Source organism: Lepus europaeus, chromosome 15 (genome assembly GCF_033115175.1).
Source record: "Lepus europaeus isolate LE1 chromosome 15, mLepTim1.pri, whole genome shotgun sequence".
Taxonomy (NCBI): domain Eukaryota; kingdom Metazoa; phylum Chordata; class Mammalia; order Lagomorpha; family Leporidae; genus Lepus; species Lepus europaeus.
Window position 1 is genome coordinate 78,456,341 of NC_084841.1, and position 12,735 is coordinate 78,469,075.

Consider the following 12,735-nt stretch of genomic DNA (forward strand, 5'->3'; position numbering starts at 1 on the left):
GCAAGTATCTATTTTTTTCAAAGACTTTGCTTCAAAGAGTAATTGTAAATGCTGATCAAAACTAGGGGTTGAGGGTGGTACCAAGCTTTCTTGTACAGCTCTGATGGTTCATCTCCATCCAGACGTGTGGCAGGCCTGTTCCTCCAGTCCTGGGCTTCTGCAGAACACAGCTTCAGAATCCTTATTGCTCGAGTGCACAAGTAAGTTCAACCATTGGGTTCTTTTATCTTTTCTGAGCTTGCATGTGCTATGAACTCTGAGGGCCAACTCACTGTACCGAAAATCCATTCCCTATCTTTTGCATCCTGTGTTTGTGAAAAGGAATTGTATTCTTCAATTCTTTGTTTTTCACAAAAAAGAATGTAAGTGAACTACTGGTCTCTTTTAAGTGCCAACTTATTTGTTCTAGAATCTTACTAAGAATTCATGTCATTGACTGTTGGCTTTCATGTTTGCAATTTTCATTGTTACCTGGTAGCTTGATATTCTTGATTAATTTTGCACTTGGATAAATGTGTCTTACAAAAGTGGTAGTGTGTCAGTATATCTGAGAGCCACATGGGCATTCCTTGAACTACACAGGAGGCTGGACTTCTCTTTCACCCTTCAGAAATAACTCTACTATAATCAAGACCTACTGGAGAACAAAACTTCAGTAACAGATTACTGGCTGTATTATGCTAGTTGATTGAGTGGTATCTTAGATTAGTTTATTACTCGTTGCTCTACAGGTACTCAATGAGTAATTTTTGGTCAACTGATCATCAACACTTCAATAAATACATTTTATTAAGACACATTCTGTGATTTAAAAAATTATAAAGGAAGAAAATAAATGGAACTTTCCATAGTTGTCCAGCAGGCTTCTATTTCTCTTTAAAAGTTCCAGATATCTGAACTCCAGTGTGCTTTCCTGATCAGTTTAGAAGCAGAACTAACTAAAGAAGGAGTTTAAGTGGCATAAATAGTATCCTTGCCAGAGAGTGGGAGATATTTACAAGTCTATTAACTAGTAGTAGGTATTAGAACATATCAGTAGAGCAAGACCAGGGCTCATGCATGTGTGACCTTTTACGCAGGGGTTCTCATGCTTGAGCACAAATCCGAGTCTCCTGGAGAGCTGATTAAACAAGAATGCAGGGCCCCAGCCCAGAGTTCCTGATGTGGTTGGTCTGGGACAGATCCAGATAATTTGAATTTCTAAGAAGCCCCCACGTGGCATTGATGCCAGTGGTCTAAGGACCACACATTGAGAAAGTATCTATACAGTAGAGGAAGCCTTTATAAACAGACAGGTAGTTTTCAAAGTTTGGCTGATTGGGTTAAGGAACAAAACCCATCTTTTTGTTGCTTACAAGAAACAACAATGATGAATACAGACTGAAAATGAAAAGCTGGAAAAAGATATACCATGCCAACAGAAATGAAAAAAGAGCGGGCGTAGCCATCTTAATATCGGACAACATAAACTTTACCACAAAAACTGTTAGGAGAGACAAAGAGGGGCACTATATAATGATTAAGGGATCCATTCAACAGGAAGATATAATGATTATCAATGTGTATGCACCTAACTACAGGGCACTGGTTTATTTAAAAGACTTGTTAAGGGACTTAAAGGGAGACTTAGACCCCAATACAATAGTACTGGGGGACTTCAATACTCCACTCTCAGAGATAGACAGATCAATAGGACAGAAGATCAACAAGGAGACAGTAGATTTAAATGACACTATAGCCCAAATGGATCTAACAGATATCTACATAACTTTTCATCCTACACAGAAAGCATTTACATTCTTCTCAGCAGTACATGGAACCTTGTCTAGGATTGACCACATACTAGGCCATAAAGCAAGTCTCAGCAAATTCAAAAGAATTAGAATCATGCAGCTTCTCAGACCACAAAGTTTGTTTAAATGTGGAATTTAGCTCATCACCGCCTCTGCCATGAGTCCCTCAGAACCTTGATTTTAAAGTCAGGTAGAATTAACAAATGACTATCTTAGGCAAGTTAAGTCTTCATTGCTCCCGGGATATACTTTCTGCCAACACAAGCCCCGCTCCCCAAATATCCACATACAAGAGTGTTCTTGGTACATGAAGAGCCCCGAAGTATGGTCCTGAAAACCAAAGGCAGGAGCACGGAGTCCCAGAGAAGATGTAGTGTGCAAAAATCACACAGCCAGAAATTGCTAGAAAGATGTGAGCAAATATTTGTAAGTCCCTTGTCTTTTCTTCTGTTGATAGCCTAAGTTCATGTCCTCTGCTTTTACCTTTCAAGTTTCCACTCTTCATACTTAGACTTGTCTCATGACTGTGCATTTGATAAATTCCACAGCTAAATTGTGGAGTTTCTTTTTAGGGAATTGTGATTTTGAAGAAATATGATTGGAAGAAGAAAAAAAATCACTTAACTTATCCAATGAGTACGTCTTTATAACTCCATTTTCCTAAATTCTCACATTTTCCACCTAAATTCCCAAAGCTATTTGCCCTATCCTGGCAAAAAAAAAATACTATCTCCTCCCCCTCAATTTCCAACATTGTTTTATGCCAAAGCACGTGCATGAGTTGGGGCTCTAGAGACAAGTGCTAGAGGATAGGTGCATAGGTACATCAAAGAGGACATACCAGGGAGTTGGCTTACCCCTTTATGGCTGTTGAGAAATCCCACAACACATGGCCTGTAGACTGGAGACCCCGGAGTGCTGGCAGCATGGCTCACTCCATGTGTGAGGCCTCAGAATGGGGAGGCCAAAGGAGGAACTCTCATTTGGGGACCCACAGCCTGAGCACCAGCACAGAGGCCGTTGGGGTAAGCCTGGCATCCAAAGGCCAGCAAGCCTGGAGTCCCACGTGTCCCAGCTCCCATGGGAATAGACCTGTTCATGTTTTGTGTTTGTCCTCTTCAAAGGTTGATGCCCACACACATGGGGCCAGGATAGCCTACCTGGTCAACTCAGACTCACGAGCTCACCGCGCTTCGAAGCAACCTTACAGACACAACCAGAATAATGCTTCTCCAGGTGTCTAAGCGTAACTCAGTTCCAACCAGTAGACACATAATATGAACCGTCACAGTGTGTTATAACAACGAATGTCAGCACAGACTCCATGAAGTTCATTTTATTTCTGTGAAAGTTTGATGGATCCCATGGATAGTATGCTTTCCTGTCACTCTGTAGGTCAAGTTTTATGTTAAAAAAAAAATTTTTTTTTTGAGAGGTGGAGCAAGCAAGGAAAGGTTTCAGACCTGATTCTATTCAGGAACTAACGTAGTGTTACTGATTTGTTTTCTGTTCTGTGGTACTACAGCAGTGCTCGTGTAAACTAAAAACCACGGTTTTCTGGTGACGTGGCAAAAAGTTTTGAATGTATCCAATTAGAACTTAGGACTGCTGCTTGCCAGCGTGCTGGGTGCCACTACCTGCCTCTACGGAGTTCATGAAAAATGGTGTGAAGCTTCAACAAGCTGTGACCTCGTAAATATAAATGCATGCACTCATCTAATAGACAACTTGAGGCGATTTCATGAATTAGCCATGAAAGAGGATCTGCAGTGGAACATCATTTCACCTGTAATCAACCCACTTGTCTGGAGAGGACCCTGTGGCAGCATTCATGTAAATCATGATTGCCTTTCAACCTTCAGGAGAGCCTGTGCCCTCAACACCTATCTTGGGAGACGCTCAGGAGTAAAAGCCAGAAATACCGGGGTTCTGGTCCCATGCTCACCATTTATGAGTATGAATCTTAAATTCCTCATCAGTAAAATGTGGTTAAGGGCCCTTGCTTTCCTGCTTCATAAGATTTTAGTGGAAACCAAATGATGCAATGTATGTACACACACTTTCAACATGCTAAAGCTTTGTATAAATGGACAATTTTTAACAACTTGTTCTTTCCTGAGATTATCATTTTTCGCACAGCATTTCTTGTCATTTTTTTCCTCCTTTGCCACTTATATTCCTTAACAGAAGTTACAGATCCAGTGCATAGAGCCTGATTCTCTAAAGTCTGCTGTTAAAGGCAGTTTCAGGCCGGCGCCACGGCTCAATAGGATAATCCTCCACCTTGCGGCGCTGGCACACCGGGTTCTATCCCCGGTTGGGGCGCCAGATTCTGTCCCGGTTGCCCCTCTTCCAGACCAGCTCTCTGCTGTGGCCCGGGAAGGCAGTGGAGGATGGCCCAAGTGCTTGGGCCCTGCACCCCATGGGAGACCAGGAGAAGCACCTGGCTCCTGGCTTCGGATCAGCGTGGTGCCGGCCGCGGCGGCCATTGGAGGGTGAACCAGCGGCAAAAGGAAGACCTTTCTCTCTGTCTCTCTCTCTCACTGTCCACTCTGCCTGTCAAAAAAAAAAAAAAAAAAGGCAGTTTCAACAGCCACAGAAGTGGGTAAACCAGTCCACCAATCAATCACACACCAAAATATATTGCTGTATTACATAATCATACGCAGTGTGAACTCTTGGAAGTAAAACAAAAACACAAACCTGACGATCACTAATGCTACAAGTGCTAAAGAATTATTTTAATCTGAGAAGCCTTTGTTGTAACAAAGTCCATTCTTGAAAGTCTGTGCCTGTATATGGAACAGATAGGAGCAGAGGGTTCTAGTTGAAGTGGGCGTGGAATCGGATGGAACTTGTAGGTGCCCCACAAGCCCTTCCCAGTACTGCGGAACCTAGTCACAGAGCTCACAGAGGTGTGGGGTGCGGAGACCAAGTGCTGTGTTGATGTTTATGAAGCTGAACCCTTACCATAGCAATGTCCAAGACTATCCAGTCCAATAAGGCAGTGAAATAGGCAATGTGATTTAGAAAGAATTCAGTTGGAATGTGCAAATATATCAAAAAAGATTATCTTTGAAGGGTCTGGTTTTTATTTTCCTTATAAAGATACCCTGGAAGGCATGACTTTTTGATGATGACAGATAAAATGGATGTGGCATTATTGTAAAATGGAAGAGGGAGGAAGTCAAAGACGGAGGGGAGAGACACAAGGGTCATAAAGCTGTAGCTCTAGAATGTTAGCTAGAAGGGATTAGGTAGAAGGCGCGGCCAACCCAAAATTTAGAAGGCTGGTGTCTTGAGGTTGAGGGTATCTTCATGAAATGACTGTAAATAGAAGGAATATTTTTGATACTATAAGAAACAATAATTTTATAGTATTGCTTAGTGTTGAAACCAGATTTAAACCCTTTTAATATTTAGCTACTTTCTCTGGCTTGTTTTACATGGTATTTGATTCAAAGAGATGATATGGCCATTTTTAGAAGACATAATTTTTTAAAATTCTGATTTTGTTCATCTAGTTCAACAGTGTGATTTAGAATTGTATATAATAAAAATCATTAAAGAAGAGGTTCAAGTACTGGAGTAAATGGAAGTAAATTTGGACATAACCTTGCCAATATAAGTCACATAATATAATTTTAAAATAATCGCAAGTATTTATGATGTGAATTTCAGACATAAGGAAGACATCTTTGGTTGGCACATTGATTTTGTTTTCTGTTCTGTGGCACTTAAATAGTTCTCTTGTGAGCTAAAACTCAATTTTCTACTAGCATGGCAAAAAATTCTCAAAGTATCCAAATAAAAATCACAACTAACCTTACAGCTAAAAACCACCTGTAAAATCCATGTGTAACATGAAAAAGAAAAACCTTCAATAACCATCAATAATTAAAAATTAAATATCAGTGTGGATGAGGCCTTTCATATTTGTAATACTTATATATAAATATATATATATAGACACAGGCATGTTTAATGCACATGAAAATATTCCCTGATTTTCTTGAAGTATCTACATGTTGTAATATTAAGAAGTAAAAAGCCAGAATGTCTGAGCACTCAGCCCTTGAACACAACAGACACGTCATGAGATAATTTCCTAATTTGTTAATAATTCTATAATTAATGAGTAATACTCCATAAATCTTTACCTAAAATTATAACTGTCATTGTTTGAAAAAAGTTCTAAGACAACAAGGGAAAGGATAATACCACACGAGGTATTTGGGTTTCAAGCACAATAACCTCACTCGGTTTCCCTTTGCCCAAAGTTTCAGACCCAAAGTTTACGTCTGTCAGACCTACACAGAAAATCGCACCTTTGGAGAGGAATCGTCAGCATCACCTTGATCGAGGGGCGAGATCTGAAGGCCATGGACGCCAACGGGCTGAGTGATCCCTATGTGAAGTTCCGGCTTGGGCATCAGAAGTACAAGAGCAAGGTAGCCATCAGTTATCTTTATGTGTTCCTGTCTCTATTTGGAAGACAACAGTAGATTAATAGCCAATCTCTGGGAGATAAAAGCACTAGATACTTTTTAAAATGCTTAGCAGAACTTCTTCTGAACGTCCTAGTGGGCATCAAGACTGACAACTGCATTACATTTCTTCCTTTATGTGCCAGATGACCTTGGGGACACTACTTAACTTCTCTGTCTCAGTGTTTCCATCTGTAACACGGGAGCCGCGGTAAGAACTGTCTCTTAGCGCACCTGTGAGAATTTTTCAAAAGAACAAGAAGCAACGACCCAGAAGGGGCATAGTTGAGCTCTGAAGGAGCTCAATGAGTGTTAGCTGTTAGGACTATGACACATGGTGCTGGTATCATAGTGGAAATAGCACTATTTCATAGCACATGCCAAAAGCCTTTGTACATTATTCGCAGCTATTTGGCTCAACCTGACTCACACCAATATAGAGGGCATGTTTTCAGATTTAGGAAGCAAAGGGCCAAATTCCTGCTGCAGCTACAAGGATGAGTTAACGTAGTCTCTCTATGCCTCAACTTCCCCACCTGAAAAAAATGAGAATTAAAATAATGTCCAGCTAACAAAGTTATGGAGATTAAATGAATACGTGTTACTCATGTCAGGGCTTAGAAGAACTCCTTGCCCACTATGAGTACTCAGCAAATGGTAGTGACCAAAAGGAAAGACAAGTAGCAACAACAATGTTATGTAGTGACAGTTACAGTAGTAGTTAACAGGTGTTGACTGACATGAATCTACATGGTGTAGCCTACTACATAGCAAGGCTATGTGGTGTGTATATGGGTAGAAAATAGATAGATAGATAGACAAATAGACGATACAGTCTATTGCTTCTAGGGCTAGGATGAACAAAACAACATGAGATTAAATAAGTACAAGAGAAAAAGATGCAATCAAGAGACAACAGTAGGGGCCGGCACTGTGGCACAGTAGGTTAATCCTCCACCTGTGGCACTGGCATCCCATTTGGGTGCCTGTGCTAGTCCTGGATGCTCCTCTTCCAATCCACTACTTTGCTATGGCCTGGGAAAGAAGTAGAAGATGGCCCAAGCCCTTGGGCCCCTGAACCCATGTGGGAGACCTGGAGGAAGCTCCTGGCTCCTGGCTTCGGATCAGTGCAGCTCCGGCTGTTGCAGCCATTTGGGGAGTGAACCAATTGAAGGAAGACTTCTCCCTCTGTCTCTTCCTCTCACTGTCTGTAACTCTACCTCTCAAATAAATAAATAAAATCTTAAAAAGAGAGAGAGAGACAACAGTATACACAAAATATGAGAGGTTCTGGTGCTATAACACAGCATGCTGTTGTACAGTAAACTTCTTTTGCAAGTAGAGAGTACAATCTAAAATAATGGTTAAAAGTACTGTCTAGTGAGTACATATGCCAGTAAATAGTCTTTCGCGCTCATTGTCAAGTGTTATGCTGTATTGCTATACTTTTATGCAACTGACAGTGTAGCAGGTTTGTTTACTTCAACACCACACAAACACGTGAATACTGTGTTGAATGATAAGAATTTCTGCTCCATTGTAATCATATGGGACCACCAGTGTATTTGCAAGGCATTATTGACCAAAATGTTATGTGCTACATGACTGTATGATAATAAATAATATTATATTATTGATAGACAATAATAGTTAGTAAAGGCCTTAGTATTAATAGCTATATTTTGGGCACATGTCATATCTGTGTATCATCCAACTGTGACCTCTGTACTGGTATAGTTGGTGTTTAGAGATAACTGATTGTGTCCATTGGATTTTTTTAAAAGAATTATTTTATTTATTTGAAAGAGTTACACAGAGAGGTAGAGCCAGAGGAAGAGAGAGAGAGATCTTCCATTCCTCTGGTTCACTCCCCAAATGACTGCAACGGCCTGAGCTAAGCTGATCTGAAGCCCGGAGCCAGGAGCTTCTTCTGGGTCTCCCACATGGGTGCAGGGGACCAAGGACTTGGACCATCTTCTGCTTTCCCAGGCCATGGCAGAGAGCTGGATCCAAAGAAGAGCAGCTGGGATTCAAATTGGCTCCCGTATGGAATGCCAGCGCTGCAGGCTAGGGCTTTAACCCACTGCACCACAGCACCGGCCCCATCCATTGGATATTAAAGGTCACATTCCATTGTAATGGGAATCCCTTCACCTTGGTGTCATCATTTTCTTGGAATGTTGGTGGATAGCCTGCCAGGGTCCCTTCTGGCCCCAGAAGTTTGCATCTGTGCTTAAGGAAGTTAGAAACACCGCAGAGCTGACTCACCAGCAGGCAGTGAGTCTTGCTAGCTGGCTGATATGGAGTTCCCAGTGGAAAGGATGGCTTCATTTCTGACCAGAACAAAATCACATAGGAAAGACAGTCCTAAAAAAGAAAAGGGAAAAGTTCTTCTGTTTATGGCCAGATAAGTAAGGTAGACTACACCCCCAAAATATCATCATGGTTCATCTGAGCCCAATTTTAGACATTTAAATCGTCATAGCATTTATCCAGGGCCACATGCCTTGGGGCTTAACAAATTTCAGAGTAGCTCCTGATTCCAAAAATAGGTACCTATGACCACTTCTAGCTTGTCCTTTCTCAAATAACACCATTTCCACGTTCTCGTAGACTTAAAACATTACTTATTTTTATAGTTGTGCTCTTTAGGTATAAAATATGGAGCCTGGCTATGGACATGTGTCTCTCTTTGCTCTTTCTTTCCATGATCTATTACTGATTAATTTCAGATTATGAACTTTAAAAATTGATTCATTTTCATTACCTTTGCGCATAGCATACTTCATTGCTTCCAAACTCTTTACATCTGAGTATCTGTCTGTCATGCATTAAAAAGAGAAAGACTAGTACATGCCCTCCTGCTGAAAAGAAAGAACAGGAAAACAAGTAGGAGTGTGTTTAACCCGGTGGTGATTGGGATTTTAAACACATCAGTAGAAGTCACTGTTTATTGATAATACCAGGTGTCTGATCAGAACACTTTAAGCTACAAATTGCATTTTGGGTATATTTCTTGTGTATACAGTATGAAGAATATATGTGAGAATACTTGAAAACCTTCATGGAAGATGAAATTCAAAGATAAGTCTTTTGGGTGCAAAAAAGTTTGAAATCTATACAGGTGAGAGAACAAAACGTCCATGGAAAATTCATGTTATGGAATTACTATGGGGAAGAGGGTTTTTGGCCAAACAGTTAAGACACTACCTGAGACACCCTCCAGCCATAGCACAATGCCTGGATTCAAGTGCTGGCTCCACTCCCAATTCCACCTTTTTGCTAATGTGCACCCTGGGAGATAGCAGATGTGGCTCAAGTTCTTGGATCCCTGTTACCCAAGGGGGAGAACCAGAATGAGTTCCAAGCTCCTGACTTCAGCCTTGGCCAACCTGCAACTGATGCAGGCATTTTTGGGAATGATCTAATAGTTAGAATATATCTCCCACCGAGTCCATCTCTCTCTCTGCCTTCCAAGCGAAATGAAATAATACGAAATTATTTTAGAAAGAAAAGCTATGCATGGATTCCAAATTTTGTACCAAAATAAACTTACCTTAAGCTTCCATTTTCCATGCACTTTTAAAGTGTGTATGTGTATATCACATACATACATATCCCCATATAATGTATATAAAGTGTTTCATATATACACACACATACATACCCATGTATACACTCACATATCTATAGTCACTTATTAATGCACAAAGATGTTTTGCACGTAGTTTGAGGGATCAGTGCCAAAACCTACTCAAAGACTTGAAGATCTGGGCCCTGAGAGAGACTGAGCCTAGGTGAGTCACCTTAACACCCAGTCTTAGTTCCTCTATACATGCAGTGAGGATAGTCTGTCAGTGCTGTCATTTCAAGGTAAAAGTTCCTGACTGCCCCCATGCTACTAGCTTGTTCCTCCTGCTCTCTCTGAACTTCCTTATCTCTTTTCTGTGTACACAGCTCAGGATTCCAGTTTGTGTATGGAAAAATAAAGATATAAAGGAAGCTGTGGGAATCCCCGCCTTCCTTCATGATGGGATGTCTGAGAATGAGTTATGTCTTCATCCATTAGCTGTGATTATGTAGAATCAATGCCGGCATCTGTGTGGCTCCTTAATGTATAGACTGTCTGCCTTTTCTGTTTGATTCACACTTCTCAGTTGCTACTTAAGATGAGCAAGGGCTGCCTTTTGATTTTCAGGTCACATCCCTTAGCATCCTTTCAGGTTTTCAATAGTGATGGTGCTGGAGGCCTAAGGGCTCCCTCCTGTTACTTCTGGATTCTTGTTTAAACAGCACAGTGATGTGCTTTTCCAGATGGTACCTAAAGTTTTATGGTGTCTCAAGCCAAATGTTTTAACAAGAGTACTACTGCTTAAGACAATAATGACTTTTGGCTTTCCAGATCATGCCAAAAACCTTGAATCCTCAGTGGAGAGAACAGTTTGACTTTCATCTCTATGAAGAAAGAGGAGGTGTCATTGATATCACAGCCTGGGACAAAGATGCTGGGAAAAGGGATGATTTCATTGGCAGGTTTGTGCCATTTGTTATTATTGGTTCACCCTGGAGAGGTCAATTTTTGTTTGCTTTGAGGGATATTTGCTTTGAGTTTCGTTATTGTAAATGGCCTTTATTATTTTGAAGGTGAGTATGTTGCCCCAGTAAGGCAATGCTGGACTGACCTGACAAATAGATTTGAATACTGGCCAGTAGGTGGCAGTCTTTGACCAGAGGATGGACACAGACGCTCCCAAGCCCTTACCCAGAAATTTTCCCCAGATGTCAGAAACATTGTGCATAAAAGTTATGGGAGTTGAGAAGGAGGAATTTCATCTGATATGAGACACTTAATGGAACAAAGAGCATATTCAGTCGGTAAAGTGATCTCAGATCATATTTATTTTCATAAAGCATATTGAGACCGTGAAATGCATTATTTCCTACAACTCCCTACAAGGTAGGGAATCTTTATAATCTCTTAGGAGTTCATAAATCTGTAAAGTTCCCAAGTTTTAGTAAAAGAAACATGTAAGGGAGCAGATACATGTAAATCTGATAACGCAGCAAAGAAAGTATTCCAACCTTATGTGATATTTCTCCACAAAGTCAAAACTATTTTTGTAGGATTACTTGAATCTGACTTGCTTTATTATTATAAAGCCTATTTTTATATTTTTCAATAGTCAAACTTGTGCATTTGTAGCAAAACACCTTGAAACTAGCCAATATCAAAATAAAGCAGGACAATTTATTAGTTTAAAAATTATTGATTGATTGTGTTCACATGAATTCTAAGCTTTTAAATGTACAACCTGAAGAAAATTCATATGTATTAATAGCAAAGGAAATTTTACTCTTGAAAAGTAAGAATAGGAAGCCAATTCAACATATTCATTCATTTTTTATGATTCTGATATGTATGTTTAAGCAATCATTTCCACCATAGGATTTCGGAGTGAAAGACTAAAGGTTGGCTTCTGTTAGCCTCTCCTGTGTTACTCATAAGGTAGACCTGAACAGCACCACTGTATTAATGCTTTGTTCTGTCTCAGTTCTTTTCAGAGTGCAGTCCTTCATTGCACATTTCTCCCCTCTAGTAAACACGATATTCAGGGTTTTCTTTAACTTTTATTATGTTCTCTTTGGGGATTATCACTAGTAAGTAGCAGTGCACATCTGTTAACACATTAAACGCATTTCCTTGTGATTATGTGTTTGTGATCCTATCTCCCCCAGTAGGCCATTAGCTCTTTCAAGGGGGGCAATATCTAGCTGTTCCTTGACTGATTAATTCATTTTCACAGTATATAGCAACAGTGATTTGTTTCATGACCACACAGTAATGACGGTGAGGGCCATGTGTAACGTATGCCCTTGATCTTATTACATTACATTCAAACTGTCTCATAATGTAAAATAATGAAGAGGATTATGATGTAAAACATACTGACTTCTTTTACATTTGAGTACGTGTTAAATAAAGTCTTTCTTACCTCACTTTCTATTTTCTTCATAATGACAGGTATCTTTTTATATATGTTTTTCCTTTGGGAAGAATTTTCCAATCTGCAAAGAATGAAAATTTCTTAGCCCATTTGGTTAAGTCCTTTCCCTCAACCTTACTTGATGATATTACACATTTCTCCCAGGTAGAACTGGTTGGCAGAGGAATATCTGTTTATCTCATTCCGCTTTATTTCTAAGGCTTTGCCTCTGTTTTAGCAAATTTTGAGAGGACCATGACAAAGAGCTGAATAGGAGATCATAGGAGCTACTCTAAGTATCTGGCAGAAATTCAAAGGGGATCATGAAATTTGGAAAAAGAGAAGAAGCCCATTTCTGGTTATTTGATGGACTTCAAACGGCTCACAGAAAAATGAAAGTAAAAGATCAATTTATTTTGGTGCAAAAATGTTTGAAATTCGTACATAATTTTTTCATAATAGGCATTGTCT

General features: G+C 40.0%; 1 protein-coding gene across 5 annotated transcripts in view; it reads left to right on the forward strand.

Annotated features, from left to right (window-relative positions):
- Positions 1–12,735, forward strand: part of MCTP1 (multiple C2 and transmembrane domain containing 1) — a 614,838-nt gene that overhangs the window by 395,624 nt on the left and 206,479 nt on the right. For 3 of the 5 annotated variants that reach the window (XM_062212397.1, XM_062212398.1, XM_062212399.1), the window contains 3 exons: positions 123–200; positions 6,074–6,244; positions 10,683–10,813. In XM_062212397.1, coding sequence (XP_062068381.1) covers positions 123–200; positions 6,074–6,244; positions 10,683–10,813 — 380 coding nt within the window. The remainder of the gene's footprint in view (positions 1–122; positions 201–6,073; positions 6,245–10,682; positions 10,814–12,735) is intronic. The other 2 variants (XM_062212394.1, XM_062212396.1) reach the window with 1 other exon arrangement.